Source organism: Coturnix japonica, chromosome 2, assembly GCF_054131305.1.
Source record: "Coturnix japonica strain WE chromosome 2, WE-NBRP24, whole genome shotgun sequence".
NCBI lineage: Eukaryota > Metazoa > Chordata > Aves > Galliformes > Phasianidae > Coturnix > Coturnix japonica.
Window position 1 is genome coordinate 10,306,276 of NC_140664.1, and position 26,211 is coordinate 10,332,486.

Here is a 26,211-nt window from a genome sequence, read left to right on the forward strand (position 1 = left end):
TGAAGCACTCCAAAACACAGCTTGTGTTGGTGCATCCAAGGAGGTGAGACCTTCAAATGCCTCTGCTGGGCATTCAGAACCCTATCAGAGCTGTACCTGTAAGTTAAAGATTGCTGCACCTTGGGGAGGTCAGCAGGGATGTGGTTCCAGCCTCTGGTGACCCAAGAAGTGTGCCTGAATGGAAAAACCCCTTTGCTGTTCCTAAGGTTCTGTCTCCTATTTATCTCTTCCAGGCTGAGCCAGGCTCTGAGCACCCTGATCTATCTATAGATGTCCCTGTTCATTGCAAGGGAATTGGATTAGATGACCTTTAAAGGTTCCTTCCAACACAAATGATTCTATGATTCTAAATGGGAATTGGCCATGCAAAGCAGCCCAGTTGTGGCATCCCATGCTGAGCAGGGCCCCGTTCCCATTGCTGCAGCACAGAGCAGCCTGGCCTTGCTGCTCATCAGCTGCCTGCCAGAGGAATAACAACAAAGCTGGCCACTGTCTGCACCAAACAGTGCTGCAATTGTTGGGGCGAGAGCCTGGATGCAGCCCTTAACACAGTCCCATGACAGGAGAAGCAGGGAAGAGCATGGGTGAGTCTGGAAAGCCTCTGTAGGGGGTGTCCCTTCCCTGCAAGCATCACTTTGGTAATTTGTGGGTGGTGGCGTTTTTTAGCAAGCATCTCTACCAGCATATAGACTGAGTCCTGCATCACTGCTTTGCTCACCCTGCTAACCCTGTCCATCTTGTACCACTTGAATGGATGTGTTTATACATTGGTTACTTAGGTTTCAGTTAAAAATGTGTTACCTTGCAGTTTAATATTAGTAGTAACTGACCCTTGTTTCCTAGTCTCTAAAATATATGGTGCCTTATTTCCTGTTTATTATTCTAAAACGACTCTTCCTTTTTTCATGTAATGGTCTGAGGAAAGCAGTGTCAATTAACCTCAGTCAATCTTTCAGATTAAAGGACTTCAGTGAGTTCTTCAGTATGAATCTTCCTGTCTCCTGCTTGACCTTGATCAAGCATAGCTCTACCTATGGCCCTGGGAGTTCTGGGGTCATTTCTCAGCTCATTTTGCTCCATCTCTGTTGTTCTGCCCCATTAAGCTCCATTGATGTGCCTGTGTCTCCAGAAGAATGCCCGTCTTTCAGGACAGAGGTGCTGTTCTCATTGCAGACCCTGTCCTGTTCCTCCAGTTGCTTTCTCTCTCAGTTTGTTCTTTCTCCATCTTCTGTGCTGCTTTTTGGGCACCAGCATCTATGGCAGCTTGTGTTTTCCCATGCAGCATGACTGGAAGGATAGAGGGCCAGGCTGGGGCAGCGAGCCTGCAGCTCTGCAGTGTTACCAAACCATATTACAAAACACAATGAAAACATGAGTAACTGGGCAAGTAGCAAAAAAGGTTTTCTGTTTATCTTTTAGGACAATGGAAAATACCAAATAGCCACAATTTGTTCCAGTTACTGTCTTTGTTCTTGAGCCATTTTGTGGGCATGAGATTTAATTCAGTAAGAACGCAGGAAGATGGTGACTTCTGTTTTCATGCTTTAAAAAGAATAAATAAAAGGGTTCGAGTTACCAAGGTTCTGTCCTAGAAAAATATTTGTCACTTGGACCAATTTTAGCAACAAAAGGGCAAAACCAAAGATACTTTACTGTATAATACAAGTCTGAGTTCATTTTAAAAGTCTAATTAGCTTTCCAAATAGGTGCTGCTACCTTGACTGTTCCAGAGGTTATTACAGTTTGGAAGATGCTTTTGACAGATGTTGATTTCTGTATTCTGAAAGCAGGTGGTTTTGTTTGCAAATAAGCAATTATCAAAACTACTGCTCACCAAGACAAAAGGATGCTGGATTTACTGTGCTGCTCAGAGTTGGCATTGCTGCCTCGAGTGGGAAATGGAGGGATGTGTGCTTTTAAAAGGGAGAACTATTGAGGAAGACTTAGTAAAAATAATTAATTCTTGCTGTTGTGCAGTGGTCAGAAACTGAGATAGCTGAGGGCATAGAACAAATAGTGCCATCTCCTGGCGATGTGATAAAAAAAAGTGTGATCTGAGAACGCAGGTGTGTGACACGTTATTGGTTGGGTCTGTGATAGATGAGGGAATTTGTGGGAGTGGATACATATTCTCTTGGGTCTGAGGGGTCTAGATAGGAGGAAACTGTATCGAGTACCCTGAGTTTATCTCCACAATGTGGAACGATGATAAAATATTCCACCTTGCTGTGGGTGCCCACTTTGTTGCCAGCGTGGCATCTCAGTCCCTTCTCTTTTAATTATTCTGCCAGGAGGAAGGTCTGATGGCATGAAAAGCTGTTGGGAAGAACTGCCTTAGTCATGCTTAAATGTTCGGATCTGATCTCTGGATGAACAGAAATTAAACTCTTCCCAAGGCAATAAATAGCCCTGAGGACGGCCGCAGCCCAGTCGATTTTATAGCTGTTACACATCTGTGTTCCAGCTGGCATGTCTGCATCACAGGGAAGATTTGTGTCTGTGCCTCACCTTCCTCGTGTTTTGTTTTTCAGGTGGCACCAGAGAAATTGGCTCTGCCCTAACCAGGATGTGCATGAGGCACAGGAGTATAGAGTCCAAACTCCGGCAGTTCTCCAGGTGAGTGGCTCTGCACCTGGCCCAGAGCTCAGCGCTCCACTTCCTTTGCTCTCAGACTGCACGTGCACTGCAGGCCTCCCTTTCAGCGGGGAACACAAAAAGCTGTGCACCAGCATTGGCACTCCAGCTCATCTCTGCCCCCGTCACTGAGAACAGCATGTATTTCTCTCCCTCTGCGCACTAGGTGTTGAAAAAGCTGGGAAAGGCAGGATGTCACTGTGTGCTCTGCAGGCTGGGCTCTAAATGCTGCCGGTTTCCACTGTTGCTCACTGCAGAGCAGGTGGCTGCTGGTGTGACCAACCTACCTTTGTTTCAGATGGTTAAACTTTGTCACTAGATTTTGAAGAAGCCACAAATGTGGTGCTGCTTCCCTGGGAGCCCAAAAAGTTTGCTGCCAAAAGGGAAACTTTCAGCAAAAAAAAACACAGAAAAGGCAAATTTTCTAATTCCCTTTTTGCAGTTAAACTGTAGAGGTAACAGAAGAGGATGAACTCACCTGTGGGCTCAGCTATACATAAACAACCTACTTCTGTAGCTGAGAGCAGTTTGCACACGTGCTCTTTTTAACCGGAGACTTAAAAAGATGTATTTGAGCTGAGGTGAACTAAAATGCTGCTTCACCATTTGCCAGATGACTAGAAAGGGATTTTCCTTGTAAAGATATTTATGAAATTGGCTAAGGAGAGAAGTTTTGTCTCCAGTTACCCTGGAGTTAGCTACTTAAATAATTTTATCCCAACGTGATTAGCTAGGGGAACATCGCTAGTGCTGTACCAGTGGTTCTGCTGCAGAAGGTGAGGCACATGGGTGGACAGCATTTTGTTTCCTTCTACAGGTGCTCTGTCTTCTTGTGCATATACACGTGCTATTTGATTTTACAATCATCGTGGCTGCATGACACTCACTTCTCATTGTTGGGGGTATCCATTCAGACTGCATTGTTTGTTACATATGAGCATCATCTAACTGTTTCCATTGCCCCATTTCAGATTGCTTCTCTGTTTCACTCTCTGTTCCTCATTGTCCTGAACTTCTGCTCAGTAATTCTGGTTATCTTGTGGTGCGGATTCTTTTTAATCCAGTCCTTTTGCTTTTTCCAGCTTAAACATTTTTATGTTCTGGTGTTTACAGTGTGACACTGATAGCTGTCACAGCAAAAGTAAAAATACTCCAGTATTGACCTTGGCTGTCTCTGTAAGAATAAGGGCATCTGCAGGATTTGATTGCTCTTTGTGTTTTTTCAACAAAATTAGTGCTTTAATTGACTGTCTGATAAACCCACTTCAAGAACAGATGGAAGAGTGGAAGAAAGTGGCCAATCAACTGGATAAAGACCATGCAAAAGGTAGTTACAGAGGAAGAATGTTTTAATAGGAGTAAGATTGTAATACCAGTTTTTCTCCCTCTTTTTACGTTTGTAGTGGGAAATTGAATGATGTGCTTAGATATGTATAGCAGCTTTTCTCTTCCAAAACGTTCCTTCCCAAAGTGCCTAATCAATTTTAACCCTTACATGTACATTTTGGCGTTTAGTTTTTCTGGACTACAAAGGATGGGTTGTTTTTTTACACTAGTAAGCAGTCACTGGGTGTAACTGTTAGTCTGCTCCTGCTGCATGTCACCTGGTAGTGCTGAGGATTGGGGATGCCACGTCTATCTCTCTGAGGCCCCGGGGTGTCATTAAAAGCTAACTGTAAGATCATGTTATGCCTCGGCCATAGACCTGTAAAACATTCAGCGTCATTACTTTTTATCTGCTGCAATCCAGAAATGTGCAGGTGGGGAATTAGAAAGCTGTGCCATTGGACACAAGGTGCTCAGAACTGCAGTGCTGGGTACCACTCCGCAGGCTTTAGCAGGATGCTGTGGTATATATTTATATTGCACAGCAGGCATGTGTTGGTAGACACCTTTGACTTTGCAAAACTTGTAGCAAGGAACAATGTCCTTCTAACACAAGTACTGCAAGCAGGTTACAATCTTGAAAATGAAAGAGTTTTACTATGCCTTAAAGAAGCAGCATTACCATGATTTGTTACTGGGACAGGAAAACTGATGGGATGGAGTGTGCTCAGCCCGTAGAAGAGGATTTAGTTCTTGCCCCACTCTTACTGTGGTCAAATAGAAGCAGTTGTATCAGTAGGACACCAAGAAATCCCTGGTTTATGCTCCAAAGCATTAAGGAGGGAGTGGGTAGGAGGGAAGAATCATTTGAGATCCTACAAGTGGGGGTGACTCACCAAAGCAGCAGTCAGATTGGGCATTAGTGTGTAGACTTGGGTGCTGTGGGTGCAGCTGGAACCTGTAAAGTTCCCTACCTGCTTCTGTTTTTCCACCCATAGAAGAGTAGTAGTATTGACCACCTCCATTAGAATGTATATGTATATACATGCATACATACCGTTTATCTTTTTTAAGTATCAGTTTTAGTATGTAGTATAAAATCATACCTAATTCATATTTGGTCATCCAGTGGGCCTGGATTAGTGCTGGAATATTTTCTTCTGGGGTTTTAATTCTCCCAGGGTTTGCAGCTCATCTGAAAATGAGGACAGCAGCAGGGTGCTCTACTTCAGAGGAAGAGCTGGCAGTGACCCTTCCTCAGGCCATGTTTTAGCACCCTCTCCCTCTGCCTGACTTTCATGCTGGGTGGCGATGTAGGATGTTATCCTCCTTGCCCTTATCGATACTTGTTTTTGAACACAGATGTTTTGAGAAACTTGTCATCTCTGTTTTCTATTCCTGAGAGAGAATGAGTGAACTGCAAAGCACTCTAATTTTGTACTGTGTTCTCTCAGGTCTTATTTCTGCAAAGGTTTTGTTTGGTTGAGAAAGCTATGTGAATGTGCTCACACCCTAAAATGTTATATTAAGCCAAACACACGGGCACTGCAAAATGAGAGTTTTGAGCTGCTTTGATTAATAGTAGCCATCCTCTTGAGATCTGTGATCTGATATCATAAATATAGTCTTTTCTGTGAAAAGTATCCATTTTAACATCAAATGTGTTGATACAGAGACTGTATTTTTTTAGAGTACAAAAAAGCCCGCCAAGAGATAAAAAAGAAATCGTCTGATACGCTGAAGCTACAGAAGAAAGCAAAGAAAGGTAACTTGCTCTATACATGTACTGTTAGCCTCTGTGCTGTGCTCGCTGACAAAGACTGAGCAGCAGTAGGACTCTGTTGTAATAGTGCAGCCCTCTGGAATGTATTCCTGATATATACTTGAACACCAGGGTACAATTACTATATGTCATTTAAATCATATTCTGGAACTGCTCTCTACTGTTCTTACACAAAAGCCTTAAACCTGTTTGTACAAAGTCAATCGTTTTAAAATAGAGCTCTTACTGCAAACTTACTCCTGTTGAGAGCACTGACATTGGAACGTGACTTGTGCAGACACCTGTAAAATCTTGTGGAATCTTTTGGAATAATGTAAAGATGCCATGATGTAAATGTTCTGTAGCTATTAACATTTCTTACTGGTCTCCCTTTCCAACACTTTATTTATTTATTTTCTTTTAGCAGTCAATAATCTCCTAAATCTTGCATTGTTCCTCATAGCATGAGAAGGTGGTACGGTCTATTGTTTGGGGGGGGGGCACTTGGAAAACTAAAAATGAGTAAGAAAAGAAAGGGAGTTCTCCACAAAGGCAGTCTGTCGTAGCTGAGTCTTCTGCTCCTACTGCTCTCTCACCAACATCTCGCCATAGGAGTTACATCACCACATTAGCTGAAACACACATCACCTCCATATGTGCAGCACTGCCATTGCTGAGGGTTTCATTTAGCAAAGTGCAAACCCCACCAGGCTTTGTAAAGGTGACATGGAGCTTGTGCAGAAGCAGACTTTCTCATTCCCTTTCTGGCACTGGGAAGGGAATGTGCTTTAAACAGCTCTCAGCCTGCAGGTTGCAACTTGCGCAAACCCTCCTGCCTTAAAACTGTCAGCAGAGATGAGCAAAGCAAATGCTGGGGTGGGAGTTATAGCAACTTATTTAATTGTATGAGTTTAAGTCTTTCCATGCATTAACCAGAGGAGGTGAGCTGTTTCTAACTGTCCTTCCTAGTAGGTAATGCTAGCAGGGAGTCACAAGACTGGAAAACCTTTGAATTTTAGCTGTCTGGGTAGAGGAAGGAGGAGGAGAGAGCTAGCAGCCAGAATGTACCTCAGTAGTTTCTGTGTGTCTGTCTGTCTATGGAAAAGTTCAGTGGTCTAAATCACATTGGTCATCTTTAGGGGAACGTGACTTTTGTGGTTTTATTTATGCGTGATGTGTAACCTTGTTTCTCGTTTTGTGTGCTGAACTGTCTGGCTACAGACCCACAGCTTTAGAGGGTCTGTGATATTCCTTCCCTTTCTTTTCCTTTCTTCTCCTTTCTTTACCCTTTTCTGGTTTCATCACTTGTTGCCCCTGTATGGTAGGAGCAACCCCTCAGCACGTGGCAGGTGAGAACTGAGAAAGGTGTGCTTCTGATGTGGAGAGGAGGAACTGTGTTTTGAACCAGTTCCATCAGCTGACAGTTCCTAGCTCCATCCCCTTTTTAGCCTACTTGGTAGAGTAAAGCTGTCTGCATTCTTGGAGAAGGAAATAGCACTTTCTAGGTTCCTCTGTCCCTCAAGAAATGTGTGCCGTGCCTGGTGAAGAGCAGGTCAGTGCACAAGTGTCTTGTCCTCCTTCAGAATTAACTATTTTTGAGCAGCCCTCATTTTGCTGTCACTTTTATAGCAGCTGTGCTATGATTGAAATGCCTATTTTTTTAAACATCAGTCTTTGGCTTAACTTTCCTATGCTGTGAGATGCTGTTGATGCTTTTATTGAACCGCCTGTATTTCTGTGCTGTATCCCTCGGAATTTGTGTCCCACATAAGGCATTAGGGTCCAGATCCCCAGCCCAGTTGGGCTGAGGCTGGGTTAGAGCTGATTGCAGCGGACAGCATATGGGGAAGATAGAAGCAATGGAGGCTCCCAGGTAGCCAGTGCAAGGGCAAGGAGGATCTGCCATAGTCCTGGGAAGCTGCAGGTTGTAAATGGCTGTTCTTAAAGCCCTGAGGAGGAGAGAAGCAGAAAGACGTGATGGTTCAGAGGGATGTGATGATTCCCCAACCTGCCACCCCACAGGCTCCCTGCACAGCTGAATACAGAAGACCAAAAAAATCAAGTATATTTTCCCCTCTTTTCCCTTTCTATCCCTGCCTTGAAGGAATATGATATTGGTCTGAGTGCGCTGTGAAACGTTGTTGTACAAACTTCTGTGTGTGTCCCCATCACCCTGTCAGGTGATGTCAGGTCTGTTCAATGTGTGGAGTAGTGGAACGTATTGCTCCTGCTCCCACTGAGGCACAAGCATAGTCAAGAAAGGGTTCGTTTATGAAATGATAAAGCTGTAGGAGCTTGTTTTATGGAGTTTAAACTATGGGCAGGGGAACTCTCAGGTGAAACCACCTTGGCAGGCTCATGGCTCAATGTGTGGATGTCCTCTGTGCCAGCAGCTGTGTCTCCTCGCGGCTCAGACTTTGTTGTTGTTCTATTCTTCCTCAAGTAGGACTTTTCCCTTTTGTTTTTTTTTGTGAAGTCACTGACTCACCTGTGGGAACTCAAACAACAAATCTGTTCCTTTCCTACTGCTTGGAAGAGTATTTTTGAGCACCCTTTGTGATTGTGGGCAAGTGAGATGTTTGCTGAATTGTGGATTTGCTTCAGATACTGTGCCTGCTACTAAAAATGTCTTTGAGGCTTTTTCTGCTGTGACTGGATGCAAAATGGATTCTTTTCTGCTCTGGGAAGCTACAGATGTAGGAACACAGATATAACCCTGTACTTTCCTCATTCATGTTGTGGCAGTGGTGTCCTCTCCCTGCAGTCTCCCTCCCATAGCTGAGCACTGCTGCGTGCATGGAGCTTCCTGTCCTTGCCTGCATCTTATTGGGAGAGAACCTGAGCTGCATGGCTTGTCCTAGCAGGAGCTCTGGGGGTTGGGCATGTTGGCAATAAGCGGCCGAGTGCTTTTGAGTTTACCTGCTCTCTGGCTTCTTCATGGTCTCTCTGTTCTGGTTCCATGCAGCCAAGTAGAAAGTTCAGGCCTGGTGTTTGAGATCATTTATTAGAAATTCTGTTTGCGCAGCAGTTGTGTTAATTGCAATAAAGGTATTTCCAGAGATTGACGTAATGAGGAAAACACCAAGCTTTCCAAACAAAACAAAGTGATAGTGGGTTCCTCGTTGGAACATACCTGATGAAATGACAAATCCGTGTGTAAATAAAGGTCTTGGCATTTTTAATGACTAATTTTATTCTTTTTGTTGTTTTTGACTATAAGAAAAATAAAACCTTTTGTAGCCTGAATGGGCTCCTGGTACACCCACCAGGTCCCTGCAGTCTCCACATGTGCTGTCATGCTCCCCACTGTGCATCCTTTCTTTCCCAAGGCAGTGTGGCCAGTTGGTCCTGTTGTCCACCCCAGCACTTGAAATTAGCTCTCATCTAAACAGCCGAATCTACACAGTGTGTGGAACTGCATACATTTCTTAAATTGCTCTTTATTTTCAGACAAGTGTTGGAATCAGAAGTCAGCCCAGCTAACCTGAGTCAGCAGAATAATTATGTATATATTTGCACTAAATTCCATGTTTAGGTTTCTGCTGAGTCGAGGCCTCAGAAGCGGATGTGTAGCAGCTAGAAGCTGTTGAAGCTATATTGAATTCAGAGGAGAGAGAGCAGCTGTGGCTTTGCATGTAACCATTTTGGAAGGTTAACAAAATGCATGACTTCTAGTTTCTTTTTTTTCTTTCTTTTTTTTTTTTTTTTAAAGTGTCTAGCTTAAGCAACTAACTTAAAATACAACAAATGCATGGGTAAAATGTGGAGTGCATGTTGACTTTATTCATAGAATCATAGAATGGCCTAGGTTGAAAAGGACCACCATGACCATGTAGTTTCAACCCCCTGCCATGTGCAGGGTCGCCAACCACCAGACCAGGCTGCCCAGAGCCACATCCAGCCTGGCCTTGAATGCCTCCAGGGATGGGGCCTCCACAACCTCCTTGGGCAACCTGTTCCAGTGCGTCACCACCCTCTGTGTGAAAAACTTCCTCCTAATCTCTAACCTAAACCTCCCTTGTCTTAGTTTAGGACCATTCCCCCTTGTCCTGTCACTATCCACCCTCGTAAACAGGGTTCATTCTTTGTATTTTGTTCACCTTGCACAAGAATGATAACTGGACAGGTTATTCCAAGGTTTCACTTGTACTGTTAGGGCAGGAGGTTTGTCTGGTTCTTCATGTCACCTTGCTTGCAAGCTTTGAGGAAAAATCCAATGGGATTTATGAAAAAGAATTATATAAAATAGGTAACAATAAAATGACAAGGTTAATATAACACATATGAATGTAAAGACTGAGTTTTGTCTCTGAATTACAGTACGGTACCACCTTGTGTCCTCTGTGTTGACTATCCAAACCAGCATGTACTTCTGAGGTATTCTGCAGCTTGTGAAAGTATTTTTATCAGAGCTCCAATGAAGTTGAGAGAGTAGAAGATGATTATTAATGTAATACTGTCAAAAGTGCTTTTTCTTCTCCCTCCTCCCTATTAGCAAAGGTGACATGTTTGTGCTGTTAGTCTTTGCAGCTGTTTTTGTGTTACATTCTGATCTTTGTAATGTTGTTATGCTGTTCTCAAGGATGCTGTGCAAATCCTGTGACGCTTAACTAAAATCTGTGAAGCTCTTCAGCATAACTGAGGAACATCTCAGTTCCTAAAGCAAACACTGACTTTTCCATTCGAGCACTTTTCACTCTGTCTGCATTACAGTTGTCCTGTCTGTAGAGGACCCACCTGGAGAGGGTGAGCCCCAGAGTAGACCCTGTCTCCATAGGGACATGGCTTTATTTTCCTCAACCGATAGAGTGGGGTATGGTGCCTGCAGTGAGGGCAGGAGGACAGTCAGCACGCACTGTTGGGTCAGTAGGATAGTGCTCAGAAGGAGAAAAAAACAGTGAGCAAACTATCCTTGCTGTTGCAGGGAAAGAAATCCTGTGTGGATGAGGCCATCGTGCCTGAAGGGGTTTTGTGTTTGTTTGCTTTTGCTCCCCCAACCCTCCCCAGTCTTACAATATAAGCTCTACTTCACAAAAATGCAACGAAGACGTGTTGGACATGAAGAAAAATCAGTGACCAGAGATGTTACTTTGACTCTTTATTTTCATTTGAAGTTTCAAATGCTATTTGAAAGTTCCCATTTTTTGACAGTGCGCCAGGTTTATTGCTAAACTTTGTATATATCTTCTTTTAATTAAAATTGTATTATGCTTAATCTTCTTGATGTTCATCCACATTGCATCAGCAATTAGTTTTTCATTTCATTAACAATCTATTAACGGAATTGCTGAAGGGAACATCAAGAAGCGCTGTGGTGAGTAATGCAGCACCACCTCGAGTTGTGCAAATTGCCAGGTTCTGTGTGAGGGTTTGTGCTTTGCTCCCCTCCATGGCCTGACCAGTGTTTGACAGCTGCCCTCCTGCTGAAGCACGGGTAGCCACATTCTCACTCGAGAAGCAAAACAAAGTTCCTGAATTGATTTAAATATCTTGAAATAGAACAACACAATAAATAACCGGGAGTTTAATTTATAACAGCTCATCGGAAAGCAAAGCTAATGCATTTCTCTTTATCAGCAATGGAAGAAGTCAAAACAGTGTAGCCCGAAGTGCTGGCTCTCTTGTCTGGGAGCTGATGATAATGTCTGAACTCTAGGATTGCTGATATACCAGTTTGACTTTTTTTATTTTCCTTTCTGTGTCAATTTTGTGTCCTGCAATTTCTCACCATGCGCACCTGCCTGACAGCTGAGGCTCTGGGTAAGTCTGCCGTGCTGTAACCCTGGTGGCTGGTTTATTGTAGCCCTTGCTGTGGCCTCTTTATGGTGTCTGGTCTCTACTAACTGCCTAGACTTTAATTTTTAATGAAACTAAAATACTGCCTGATCTTAACAACCAAACCTTCTTTTGATTTGTTTCTTCTTTTGGCATTTAATTGGAACGCTGAAAAAGAAGACAATCAGAAAGGGGTTATCATGGACTGATAAGTCATATCATGGTTGTGAGAGAAATGGAATAGACGTGTCATCAAGGTGATGTTCCGATAACTGAATATCTTACTGCTAATACGACTTTTAAAGTCTAGAGCTCTAAGTCCTTACTGTTGGTTTTCTTTCTTTTTTTGTAAACCTGTGATCCAACTCCCCTATTTTTCCCGAAAATCGCATGCACCTCTCAACTGATAGATAAGAAATGGCATAAAACTCCATGTTAGGGAAGGGGTGGAAATCAACCTCACAATTGTTTCCTCCTCCGCTGCTTGATCACATCTCAAATCCGTTTATGTTGGAGTGCTGTTTCAGTTTTTGTACTGCAAATTTAATGTGGTTGCCTTGAGATTCTCTTGCAAATGAAACTTGGTGCTTCTGAGTCTGTGAGATGAAAGTCAAACCTGCACTTGAAGGCATAATGATGTAGATATTTAACACTGCCTTTGGAGAAGCCTGGCTTGATTTGATCAGGAGACTCAATTGAGATGACTCCGTGGGCTTCTGGAGCTGGGCACTGCTGCCTGCTGCTTGCACCCTCCCTTGAAACTGCACGTTGTGTTTTCCCTGGTTTGTAATTCAGCCTGCAAGTTTCCTTTGGTAACTCGGAACTTCTCTTTAAAGGTACAGCTTAGCACTTTTGAACATTAGCAGCTACTCCAGTAGCCACCAGAGAGATTTGGTTGCCCTGGATCTAACTGCAGCCGTGAGATTTTCCAGCTTTCTGCATAAGAACGCAGAATTCTTATGCTTGAAGTCAAGATCCAAGTTAGTGTACGTGTAGGTCTTGCTGTGTAGGACTTACAGGGTTGTTCCACTGGCAGATGAAGCAGGTACGCTCCTGTGATGTGGGGATGATTTGAACCTGTTCTGCTTTGCACCGGTACAGGTGCACCCAGCATTTTGTGCTATAGCGTAAATTATGCCAAAGATCCATTCTGGATGTTAAAGTTCTCTGCAGTCACCTGGAAGGTATGAGAGGGAGCAGTCTTTGCAGTGAGAACGTAGAGAACAGTAATTGTACCCATAGCAGCTTTAACTTCAACACTCAGATTTGCTCTGAGAACATTTAAAAAAAAAAAATGACATCGTTCTCCTTTGTTGTCCTGACAGTTTTGCTAATTTAAGTCATCTTAAGAAAGTGTAAGTATGAAATAGGGTTGAAAGTCAGCTTTAGCCGCTTTTCTTCTGTCTATTACATACCTTTTGCTGAAGTTCTGTTCAAACAAGGGTTAAGAAGGTGCATGAGGCCTTTAGGAGTGGTTTGCACAGATCACTAAAACTGATCTTTTAAAGCATGTTGCTCCTTACAGCTCTTGCACATCGTGCTAATGATGTGAAGCAGCTGCTCTGACAGTAACATATGAAGACTGTCCTTGGAGCAGCGGTGGATCGCTGTTAATAATGACAAGAAGCAGCTCACTCTGTGCAGCTCGGTGGCTCACATCCTTGTCAAGCCATGAGTCACAGTGCTTTCCTTCCTGGCACAATGGAAGTCAGTCCACAACTTCTGATCCTGCGTTTCCATTTTGCTCTACAGCTCCCATTAGTGAGAGGGGGGATGTGAATTTCTCCTCCCTTTTCAGACTGTTGACTGGTTATCCTGAATGCCCGTGGGTGCATTCTGCAGAGCCCTCCATCGTCACACTCCTTTCTAGCTGACTGCAGATCAGACCTGTCGCCATGCTTGATGTTTTGACCATTTCTAATGCTGTTAATGATGTTTTGGTGAGTCATTCCAACCTGTCTCCAGGAGGTCCTCCACCTCCTTTCTGGAGATGCTTTCTGCTACTGAGTGATGACATTGCTCTGGAACAGTTTTCTGTCATTATGGTAATTGTATTGGTTTGGGAACGTTTCCAGATGGGTAACCTAAAGCCCATTGAGTGTGGGCTAGAGAGAATAATTGATTACTGATGTCGTTTATAACAGTGTGCCTCATAGCCACGGGCAGAAATAGCGCCCCTGGTTGTCACAGACACTGTAGTCAAATGACCTTCTGCTCGTAATTCAAAGGGGAAAAAACACATTTTCTTCCAGTGCTCCATGTTCCCTTCTTAGATAAGTGGTGGAGTCAGACTTAAGGAGACCTGAGGTGGGAGAGGGGCAGAGCGCTGCTGGCCCTTACATCCTTGGTGTCTAGGTGTAGCTGTGCTGTTGAGGGGCTCTGATCTAGGCTGCTTAGCAAGAAAATGGATTACACTGGGCAGAGATGTCATCCCTCAAATTCCTGAGCTGCCTGAGTGCTGTGGGAGGCAGCTGGAGATGCAGAGTGGGAAGAGTTATGCCAGATTTCTAAAGGCTTGGTAAATTGATGACTGCATTATGGAGCTTTCAAAGGACGTTAATAAAGCTTTTCTGTACCTAAGAAATGAATTGCATGGATACATCAAGAAAGAGATGTATTCATGCCATGTAAACATCTGACTTCAGAGCCTCATCCCAGTGATTCACCTCAGCTTGTTTCCTGCTCTGAATTATACCCCACAGCCTCAGTGTTCACACTGACTATGCAGGTGCCGAGAGCCCTCCAGAAAAGTAGCTCAGAGGAGTGTCCATCAACTTCCTGACTTGTGTGCAGGAATAAACAAGAAACTTCACAGGGCTATGGATGATGCTGGAAAGCTATTTTATATACATATAAGCATATAGGTACATAGACACACAGTGTAGTAGTGTACAGTTTGATCATTATTCTGATAACAATGTTGAATTCAGTGGGTTGCAAAGGTGTAAATGAGGTTTATTTTTGACCTGTGTTTTGGGTGCTCTGTTGCACTGTGCCAAGACATGGCGCTCTGTGGGGTCCAAGTAAATTACCCAAATTTACTTTAATTGAACCCATTTTGTCAGTGGAATCTGGTTACTTTCTGAATGTGTGTTCTCACCAGTGCAGCTCTGAAAGTAAGGTTCTGAGTTTCATGAAGAATTTGAAAGAACAGCTCCAGAGAAGTACAGTCATTGCATCTGATAGCACAGAAGGGCCCGAAATGTGCAAAAGTCTTCAGTCAGAAGGGCCCCATTTGCTTCCTATGGATGACAAGTGAGAAGGCCCACCAGAACCTCCTCAGTTCTTCTCTAAACTGTTTCTGCCATATGCTAATTCTGAGATGGGAAGCTGGTAACCATAATGTTAGAGTATCCTAAAGTTGTTTACCTCCAAACTGATTTTATGACCCCACTGCGCCAGTCAGGGAGACCTAGAGGACCGGGCACTGGGTGTTCATGCTGGTACTTTGGTACCAGGTGGCTGTGGTGGTGGCTGTGCTGGCATCGCTCTGTGCACACTTCTTTGAAGATGTGTCTCAGGAGCTCTGCTCATGGCTGTCTGGGCTATGTCTAGCCTGGAACACGGGAAATTTGGATGTGTCCAGTCTGTAATGCCTGTAATGCAGCACGACTCTCTTTGCTTCTGTTCCTGCTGTCTTTCTTGCTGCTCTGTCTGCGTGACAGTGCTGAGGAGCTGACAACTCCACCTCTCTCTGGAGCAGTGGATCAATACATATGATGATAAGACAAAGACTTTCCTTTGTAACCCTGACTGAGTCATCTACATTATGTTCTACAAACATCAAGAGACTTCTTCTCATGCTCATAGTTCTGAATCACCCATGCACAACAGTTACTGTCCATAAGAGTTGATTTTGGGTAGGTGCAACTCACTGTTTTTGAAAGTTCACCAGGAAAATGTTGTTTTCCTGGTATTTAGTAACAGTGGAATGGAGATGTGCCTGGCACAGTTCATCTGCACGTGTTGTTAGTTCTAGGAGGACTGAGAAAGGTCTGCACAGCTGAGGTTCTTTAAAATATTTAGAGGTGTAACTGCATGAAAAGATCTTGTGACTACGGCTGTGTTGGCGCAGCGATCCAATGGCTGAGCAGCAGCTCTTCTCAACTGGTGGAATGAGTTTGAGATGTTGATAGTTTTTCAGGTCTGGATTTAGCATTATGAAAGATGTTCTGTCAGTTGCTTGCGTAAAGCACTTGAATCCAGTGACATGTTTCTAACATTTCATCTAGAAGATGCATTCACTCATTTAGTGGCTCCACAGATTATCAATAGGACCTTGCGAAGCATAACAGTAGGAAGGAAGGGAAATATACTTGAGGTTGGTCCCAATTAGTAAGATATTGGTTTTCAGCAAGGATGATATGAAGGGTTTCTTCAGCTAACACCTTGAGAAAGTCCTTACATGAAATGATATATTTGGCTTATTGAAACTTTTTGAATTGAGATGGGTTTCTAGTCTATGCAAAAGGGAAAGAGATGCAATGAAATACTTGAGGAAGAAACCTTGCTAATTTGATTTAAGGGAAAATGCTGGTTGAGACTTGAATTGCGAAAGCATGATCTGGCAGCAGCGCTGACTGAAAATAAGTTATTCTTCTTTATAGATCCGCAGTTATGACAAAACATGTTTTTGATTGTTTCCTCATACAGGACGGGGTGACATTCAGCCCCAGTTGGACAGTGCTCTGCAAGATGTCAATGATAAGTACCTGCTGCTTGAAGAAACTGAGAAGCAAGCTGTCAGAAAAGCTCTGATTGAGGAGCGTGGTCGATTCTGTACTTTCATCTCGATGCTGCGGCCTGTGATAGTAAGAGCTCTCCATTTAAAGTTGGTACAGTGCACAAATGGGATGTGTCTAAGAACCTCTAGAAAGATAAAGTTCAGTCTGCATCTCTGGCTGGCAAATGGTGCAAGATGGGCACTTACTTGTAAGCACATAATGTAATCCATCAGCCACAGGTACTGGATGCCTTTAAGAAGACTAATGGGGAAATAGTGGGTGCAGATGCTTAGCAGAGTTCAAGTTCCCTCTGCATATAATTTGAGACACTGACAATGAACTGTTTTTTCCGCTGCTTTTTTTCTCATCAACACATTTTAATATAAACCTTCCTTATTCCTACTCCAGTACTAGCTCTGATAAATGTTTTAAGACTTCCCCTGTGCTTATAGTGATGTTACCTGACAGATTGCAGCTTGCTTCCATGCAGTTTTCTGGCAGCTCTTTTCCTCCAGCGTGACAGTTTTTTTCAGTTCATTGAAAGGTCTTCAGTGTATTTTCCTAATCTCAGGTTGTCTGAAGCCCAGCAATGAATCGTTCGTGGCTTTCTGCAAGAATGATGCTAATATTTCACACCTGTATAGTGCCTTAATCGCAAAGATTTCAAAAGCTAGCAGAAGTATGAGTTCAGCTCCTATTTATAAGTTAGAAGTTGAAGGTCCACTAGTGAGTGTTCAAAGAAGAGTTAAAATTAATCCAGATGCCACAAGAATGACACTCTCTGGAACTGTCACAGAAAGAAGGCTGAGATATCATCTCACTGATGAGAGGATTTCTGGGCCTACTGACATAGAGCAGTCTTAAAAGAGTCATAGAATCATTAGAGTTGTAAGGGATCAGTAAGGACCATCTAGTCTGAATCCCCTGCAGCAAACAAGAACACCTACAGCTAGAGCAGGTTGCTCAGGGTCCCAGCCAGCCTGGCCTTGAATGTCTCCAAGGTTGGGGTGTCCTCCACCTCTCTGTACACCTTGTGCCTCACTACTGTTAATGTCCAAACTTTATATCCAGTCTAAATCATAAAACTCTAGATGAATGTTTCCAGCTCTCTTTCATAAGCAGTGATTATTTAATTGATGAGGAAAAAGCAGCTCCAGTGGGCATTGCTACAGTCATCAGGAAAAACAAAATGCATTGTGTCATGGGTCAGACTTCTAAAACCAAGGCTGTGATTAGACTTGTTCTTTTGTCTTTTCAGGAAGAAGAAATATCAATGCTGGGAGAAATAACCCATTTACAGACGATATCAGATGACTTGAAAAGTCTCACCATGGATCCACACAAGTTGCCATCTTCAAGCGAACAGGTGAGTGTGGAAGACGTTCTTATTTTCAGCTTTTAAATGCTTTGTGTGTTGTGAGAAACACTGACTGCCAGCACTGCCAGCATTTAGTGGCTTAATGTTACATTGTGTAGATTCTTCTCTGCAGCAATGTAGTTTTTAATATTAAGCAACTTTTAAAAACTTGGATTTGAAGTACCAACCAAGTGCTCCTGAATTATTTGGGGAGAGCAGTGTGAAGTGGTAGTTAGCAAAAATATATCAAAATGCATGAAATGCCCATTTTCTGCTGAGGGTACTTGAATGGGTGATACCTCCTCACCCTACGCTCGAACATCCCAGTCTATGTGTGATCACAAGATCGCTGAGATCAGATATCTTGATGGAGCCTAACGTTTGAACATTATTACGTGCCGTCATTAAAATGCATAGAAAATGTGTGTCGTTAAGGATCCTTTAATTCAGCCCCGCTGAACTCAGTTTTCTTGTCATGCCTTAAAAGCCTTATCATTGACCTAAAAGTATGAAGGATGAAGGCTCTGTTGCTGGTGGGTATTGGATCTTCATTTTTTTCCTAATGTGAGTTTCTAAATGCTGAAGCTGCTGCAGTTTTTGGTTTTTTTATAAGAGAAAAAGAAAACCTGCAGCCTACAATACAGATAAAACGAAACTTCAGTTCACTTTTTGAAGATTTTTTTCTGTTCACATCTGAACTTTCCTTCTGTGATAGCAGTTCTAGTGTTAAGGAACCGTAGTTTCTGGAAACCCAGAGTTGACTGTCCTCCGTGAGAACTGAACACGCACAGTGTAATTCTAGCAGAAAAAATGGGTCAGTTGGTACTGAAATCTTGCAATGAGAATGAATGTTGTGTGACCAGCAAGTGGTTTCTGCTAATAGAGGAAAAAAGATTTCCGTGTCCTTGATGCTGTTGATTATCTTTCATCAGGTAATTTTAGATTTGAAAGGTTCTGATTACAGCTGGTCATACCAGACTCCTCCATCCTCTCCCAGTACCACCATGTCCAGAAAATCTAGTGTTTGCAGGTAAGTAGACTGGTAATATTTCATTCTAACCTGTTTGGGGGCAAAGAGAGGCAAGTTCAGACTGTGGTATGGATTTGTGTTGATACTTAAATAACAACTCTTAATGAAATAAATCCCTCATGGTCTTTATCCATGTAAGTATGTGACTGGGAGTATTAAAAAGGATGGGCATCACTGAACAACTTTCAAGCTCAAGACAACTTGACGATGCTTTTGATCCAGTTCTCTTGAAGCCATTTCAGATCAAAGAGCAGACTGTACTAATTTAAGCTCTGAGATTGTTCGTTTGTAATTTCCTTTCCTGTTTTTCATATGGTAACTTCTTAGATTATTCTAAGTAGCTGTTACTAATCAGTAAGCTAACTGTTTAAAAAGGAAAAACATTCTTGGCAGTTACGCTGTCAGTCTGGTAGAGGGGAATGCTTCTTTGATACAAGTTGTGTTTTTTCTTTACTGTTTAATGCTGTCTAATGCTGTCCTGAAATATGTTGAAACACTGGGTTCTGTCTATGCTTTCTCTGTAAAACTGTTTTCTCTCGTGAAACAGTTTATTAGCATGCTGCCCCTGTACCTGGTGTCTACATTTACTCTTTCCTTTCATTGAAAAGGAAGACATCCTACTGTGTATTCTGCTCTAACACCTTTGTAGCCGCTCTCAAATGATTACCTTTTAGTTTGCTTTATGAATAATGTACTACAGGTTCCCTGTGTATGAGCAAAGTTACCTATAACATGTCAGAGCAAGTGAACATGACTTCTTTTATGTATCTACTTGTCTCTGCATGCAGATATATATAAAAAATCCTTCAATACTTTTATATATATATGAAAACATGCATATTTCGAGCAATGAGCACAGGCTTATAGATGCAATATCCTGACGCTATAAAAGAAAATGGCTGAAAATCCATCATCTGTTCCTAATCAACCTAATGTTGTGTGGTAGAACTATACAGGTACTACTGTGTGTGAATAAAATATAGCAGAGCTCCTCTTCCTTTGCTACTGGCTGACTTGTCCACCTTCTGTGTACATGGAATTTATGACCAGGTGGTGCAGTGCTGGCCCATGTATAGTTTAGAGCCGTCTCCTCAGCTGGGCAGTGGACGCATGTCAGTGAAGATAGGAATATACCTTCAAAGTGATGCATCCTGCTAGTCCTGCTTAGCCACCCCAGCAGGAAACTTTAGCTGTTCCCATGTTTTGCTGTTGCTCACGAGTACTCAAGATTTAAAATCAATCTTATTGGTTGAAATGGGGTTTTTTGTGTGTCTTTCTTTTAATGGATATTAATTTGGATTATTAATTCTCTGATGATCTTTCTTAAAGCTGCATACCTGGAGACAGGACTTCACTGAATAAACCATCACATGCTTTTATTCCTGATAGAAAGCATTCATGTGAGAGAAACTTGTCCCAGACACTCAGAATATGGGGTTGTGGTTGTGCTGTCAGAAATCTCATATGCTGGCCACTGGCTGACCCAAAAACTGCATGTCAGGATGCAGACTTGTAGCTGAGCCGTGATGCCTTTGGACACTCTGCTAGAGATTTCTCTGAAAACGTGGTCCCTGGTGCAGTACAAGAGAGCTGTCAGCAAGCTTCTTTGCTCATAAGTGTAAAGGCCAGGGTGCGTGTAACACACCCTTCATGCATAACCTAACTCGAACTGCTAGTGGTTACAGAACGTTTTATTAAGTAAAATCCCAGGTAAAATGCCATTTTCTCTCTGGTCACAAGGGATACTGCAGCTGCTTATGGTTCCTTACTGATATATATGTGCATATATATATATATATTTAAATTTATTTTGTCAACATTTTTTCTTTTCCGGTTTATGCTGCCTGTTGCTAGAGACATGTGGAATGTTAATTGTACTGTATACGGGTCTCTCCCCACCCCACCCTTGTGTCTTTTCCTCTCCCCTTTCCTTTCTCTGTTCCTTTTGTCTCTCACAGCAGTCTGAACAGCGTTAACAGTAGTGATTCCCGGTCCAGTGGCTCGCACTCGCACTCACCTAGTTCACACTATCGCTATCGCAGCTCCAATCTGCCTCAGCAGGCACCCATGAGGCTGTCCAGTGTGTCCTCCCATGATTCTGGATTCATGTCCCAGGATGCTTTCCAGTCCAAATCGCCATCCCCTATGCCACCAGAAGCACCTAACCAGGTACGTGCAAGCATGAGAACAAAAAAAAACCTGAGTGTGAGCTGGACTCCTTCACTTGGCTCACCTTTCACAAAAGGATGTGATATAACTTTGGGGTACCTTGAAGTCAGATTAATCCCCGAGGGTTGGTCTGACTGCACTTCATCCATCTAAGAGTTGGGCCTCTGTTTGGAGCGATACACACTGCTGTTGCAGCTGGCGGTGAAGAAAGGGATGAGTCACTCTCAGGGGATGCGGTTTTTGCTCTGGCCCTGAAGGGAGCCTGGACGCCTAACTTTCAGATGGGTACAGAGGGGAAGGACTAAGATACCCCACTCTGCAGGAGTAAATGCTCACTTTACCCACTGAAGTTACCAATTAATATCCTACGCTGATTGCAACTTGTTCATATCTGATGGCTGTTCATTTTTTAATGGACAAATATTAGTGCCAGCACAGCCTTCTGACAGCCATTGTATTGATACTGGTGGCTTTAGCAACAGGAATACTGTTTTTATTCCCACCAAATGGGCCCCTACAAAGGGCCTGGGAGACTCGGTGTCAAAATATTATTAGCAGCGCCATAGGAGGCTTTAGTTTTGTCATTTTTGATGACATCCCTTTCTGTGGATAGGCTTACATTTAGTAGGTAGCTCTCCCAGTGAAATTTTTAGGGTATCATCAACAACAGCACCGGTTCATTTAGGCCTGGGGCATATCCTTGAGGGAAGCTCAGCATTTTTCTTTCAATATACTCTTTCATTTAATAAAAATGCTTTGTTTTCAAATGAATACATCTGCAACTGTCCCCAGTCCGGGCACATCAGCATTGTTTTTATAGATGACAACCTGAAGAACTTTGTGCACACTAATAAAATGAATGTTTTGTTTAGATTGGCTATGGCTAACCTAAGTGAAATGCAAAAAAGTAAATGAGCAATAATAAAGTAAACTGGAATAGTAACAAGGTAAGGAAGTTGACTTTTAAGATACATACATTGGTTATACATGCTAGCATCATCTTTGATTTTCATAGTATCTGCTGCACCTGCATAAAAGGGTGGTAATCTACATGATGGTGCTGTGTTTGCTGATGAGGATGTAACTTTGCAATCGCCCTTAGCATGGAAAAAACCCAACACCTCTCTTTGCAAGTTCCCCTGTTAAAAAAGGGAGAGAACTTAGGCCGGTATCAGCTGGCAGAACATCCTGAAAGTCGATGGAGTCACGCTGATCTACACCAGCTAAGTTCATACGCTTTCACTTCATTTTAGAAACTATCCATAAAGTTGCAAACTGATCCAAGCATCACTTGAGCTATTCATGAGCTGTAGAAGGCTGCAGCAGTGTGGCATTGACTTGACAAGTGTAGTGTGTTGGTATAACAAATAGGTATGTGCTCTGTGTGTCTCTAGTTCTGTATACCTTTACGCAGAGGAAAAGGTAACAGATCATTGCCTGGCCGCTTCATCTCTGCTTAAGTGTCTCGCTTTGTATGTTCAGCACTAAGTAAAATGTGTGTGTTGTGCTGACAGATAATTGTGATTGTGAGCTTACTGAGAAGCTGTTCAGTTTACAGCGTTATGTTGTGTTGTGTGTCTCTAACCAACTGACAGATCTTCCTTTTGGGGCTGTGCTTGGAGGCTGGGCGGTGGGTGGGAGGAGCAGTGGTAGCGGCTGCAGACTGTTTCTGAAGCACTGATGTCACTGTTTCTGGTAGCAACACTGAGGAAGCAGAAAAGCAAACTCTGGAATCAACAAAGGAAATTAAAAGCCATGTATCTTGTGCAGGTGGACACTTTGCTGATGCTTGCTAGCTGTGTGCTGTGGCATCTGCTAACAGCAGTAGTTTTAGGGCAACAAGGCCCATTTTCTTTTAATAAAGGACTTCAAAAGACAGTAGAAAGGGGCCACATAAAATCCCCACGTTATGGGAATGGGACTATGTGAGCTACATGAAGCTTTTATACTCACACCTACACTGAAAATTAATCCGAGTACATTCAAAACAACAGATAAAGGATGAAATCTGAAAGAAGTAAACAGGGATTTGAACAAGATGCAGGCTGTGCCAGTGGAGGGATGGCTGTCAAAATGAACAGGCCTGCAGTTGCTGAGTATTCTTCACAGTTATCACAGTCTGCGTAGAAAGAAAGAGAAAGAGTGATTATTCTCTTTTATTGAATATGCGGTATTTCCCAATATTCTCTACAGCATTATTCTTGACATCACTGGGAGTAAAAGCGTTAGCCTCTAACAGATAGCTGTGCATTTAGAAGGGGCTCTTCCTAAATGCTTTATCAGACAAGTGCAGCTGGGTGAAAAGCAGTGCAGATCCCTTTCTGAAGGTGAATGGTTTCTCTAAACGCCAGATGTGAGGTCAGCCTTGGTCAGCGCTGCCTTTTGCATGTACTGAGATCACATAAAGACCTTGGAAGGTCTTCTGATGGAAGCAGAGTATGAATGGAAGTCCATCATGGTTGGTGCCATTTGATCACTTGTGCCCTGTGCAGTACTCAAAGCTGAGGATCTGGGATGAGGTGGCACAGTCATGCCACCTCACCTAACACAGACTTAACTCTTAAGTCTGTGTTAAGGGGATGGCAGTAGAAGGCTGGGCTTGGAGCGAGCACACGTGGTGATTTTCATCACGTGGAAAGTGGTTCTGGAGCTGGATGTTAGGGGCTGGTAATGACTTGACAGAAGTGAAAGTGAGGGAAGGGAAAGAAGCGGATTAAAGTAGAAGGGAGTAAAGTAACAAACAGTTCATGTAGTCAGACAACAGAGAACTAAATCTTTCTTGTTGGAATATTCTGGAAACCATTTTCCCTTAACAATATGGTAGAGGGAAACCAGAGGTGAACTTGCTTCTGCATGGAAGCTAAGATTCTACTTTAGAGTAAATTTCATTGCTTGAAATAGCTTGAAGGTGGAATAGGGAGAATATATTGCTGCAACTATTCAGTTGTCCACGTAAATTACCGTATGTTCCTAAATTGAACCATTAAAAAAAGTTATAGAAATAAATGCATCTATCAGTTTCACCAGACACTTGTTCCTCCCAAACATTGTTTCACAAAATTAAGTTTCCCAAGGGTTTGTCCGTAGCTAGAAGTGAGTAGTGCCTCACTTCTGGAAATGAAATGGGCCGAGGAGGGGACCTTCAGTCCCTGTGCTTTTAGAAATGTAGCTGATGTGTCTTTTACTGACTGCAGAGGGACAAAGGGACAGGCGCTTCTTTAGAGTTTGGTCTCCTGGGAAACTCTTGTCTAGTACAGGAGGAAGGGAAGGGTTAAGAAAGCAGTGCTGTTTTTGGATGGAGAGCATAGCAAAGGATGCAGACAATCCAAGAACTTGGAAGAGTGTGTGGGAGACCAGGTACCGTGCTGTACATCCATAACGTACATCTGAGGGACTGCTTGTTGCTGCACAGAGCGGTTCTAACTTTCTGCTGCTAACATCAGGGTTTTTTCTCAGAAGAGGTGATTTGAGAGCTGAGCAGAACCACCATTATCACAGCTGTGGGAAAAAAAATAACCTCCTGGGGTTAAAGGAGCTAAAATGAAAGAACTAATTTTAAAAACGGTTCAAATGAAGCAATCATTCTTAAAAGGGATAAACTAAAACCAACTGGAAAAAAGCAACCCAGAGTCACGTTGCTCACTGCAGGGGATGTGATGCAGAACTTGCTCAGCCCCGTGTTGCCAGTGTGTGTGTGCACCTACAGCAAGCACTCGAAGTTTGGAGACCTTTGGCCCAAGCAGTTTCTGTTCTCAGCCGCTCATGTACTTTCTGCTAAGGAATGAAGGGTGGTCTGTGCTTCCCACAGTCAGGTCCTCTCAGCTAATCAGGACCGTTTCTGCAGTCTGATCCAGGCAGCATTTTGCCTGTACCCACTCTTTTTCTTTATGCTTTTCCCTCAGGTGCTCAATATTTTTCCATCCCCAACAATTTCTCGCTGACCAAATCCTTTTTTAGCAAGATGTGAGGCTTCCTGTTCTATGTTGGGAATTTCTCAAGATGAAGAGATGCAGCTTCCCTACCACCACGTCTTGCCTTTCCTTCAACTATCAGGGACTTTACTCCATGATATATTGGCTCACCCTGTGTCTCACTTTGCCTGTTAAATGACCACACCGAGTGTTGTGAGAGACTTCCTTCTGTCTTTCTTCCACCTTGAAGTCACTTCATTTCAAAAGTTCTCCGTTTCCAGTCTTGTCTGCCACACATCACTTAAACTGAGCAAATCTTCGCATCTTCAGGACTTGTATTTTTATTCTTCTTCCATCCTCTGACTCCAAGGAGCTCTACTGCTAGCAAACCATATTTATGACCCATTTTCATCACTATTTGACATAATCTCTTTAAACTTCTGGCTTGTAAATAAGAATAGCATATTGGGTGTAAACTTCAAATTCTCCCTTATGAATGGTCATATGGAGAAACCAACAACACAGCATGTGAAGCTCACATCCTTTGCTGTTAATCCTGTCATGTACAGGGTACTCAGACCCAAAACAGTCTTCCAGCAGTTCTTGTGGGTCATAAGAATGAGGTTTCAGAACATGCTCTCTGGAATAATGTTCCCAGCTTTATTCTTTCCTCACCCCTGTAGTATACTGGTAGTATGGGTGTTCTCATGGTGAGTGATCTCAAACGGCTTCTTTTGCTGAGCAACCCAGGACTTGGGCAGGCAGAACTTGGAGGTTTAATATAAAAACTGATTTTAAGAACATTATAAATAGGCTCATCTCTGTCTAATGCACCGTAGTTATGTTTGAAGGCGGAGACATCTGTAACTCTGTGCTTGTTAATGTTCTTATTTTCAGAGATATTTCTCCTATAAAAGAAGTTGCTTTCCATCAGGAACGTAGCATGTTATGCAAAGAGTCAAACCAGTCATCCAGTTCCCCATGGCATACTTTCTACTTTTCTTCTCATGAGCCATGAACACTCTTGATTCTTCCAATCTTAAATTCATCTCAACTTTTTAAGGTGAAGTTTTGAGCTGAAAGGGCATCGTACCACACTCAGAATACAAGCCTGTTTGCTGAGCCCACAGGTACCTAAATGCACTTGCCATGGTACATGCAGGTCTGATCTGATGCCAGCAGAAGGTGGGGTGTGCATTATTTGTAAAAGATAATCCTCTGCATTACATGCTTTCTTTTTGTCTTTTTTATTTAGCAGTCTTTGCAGAGTTTTACATCCCTTACTTAAATCCACCACTCACTAATAATTTCAGGATGCTTTTCAGCAGCCCTGGTCATCTTCACTGAAGTCCTTAGAGCAGTGCTGTTCCATCTTGGGAGATTGGCATCTCCTTTTACGTAGGCAGTTAGCAGTACATACATTCTTTATTTGTGGGTTCTAGTGAGGAGAGAGCCAACTTTCTGGGTGTCAGCACTGGTGATTCCTCTGCATTGCCTCTCATTCAGGTACTGTGTTATTGCAG

General features: G+C 42.9%; 1 protein-coding gene across 22 annotated transcripts in view; it reads left to right on the forward strand.

Annotated features, from left to right (window-relative positions):
- The window catches only part of MTSS1 (MTSS I-BAR domain containing 1), a 112,232-nt gene that overhangs the window by 76,852 nt on the left and 9,169 nt on the right, over positions 1 to 26,211 (forward strand). For 10 of the 22 annotated variants that reach the window (XM_015856246.3, XM_085539323.1, XM_085539317.1 and 7 more), the window contains exons 4-11: positions 2,532 to 2,616; positions 3,870 to 3,961; positions 5,651 to 5,725; positions 11,471 to 11,482; positions 16,151 to 16,308; positions 17,480 to 17,587; positions 18,511 to 18,608; positions 20,567 to 20,777. In XM_015856246.3, the coding sequence (XP_015711732.1) occupies positions 2,532 to 2,616; positions 3,870 to 3,961; positions 5,651 to 5,725; positions 11,471 to 11,482; positions 16,151 to 16,308; positions 17,480 to 17,587; positions 18,511 to 18,608; positions 20,567 to 20,777 (839 nt within the window). The remainder of the gene's footprint in view (positions 1 to 2,531; positions 2,617 to 3,869; positions 3,962 to 5,650; positions 5,726 to 11,470; positions 11,483 to 16,150; positions 16,309 to 17,479; positions 17,588 to 18,510; positions 18,609 to 20,566; positions 20,778 to 26,211) is intronic. The other 12 variants (XM_015856247.3, XM_085539319.1, XM_015856257.3 and 9 more) reach the window with 3 other exon arrangements.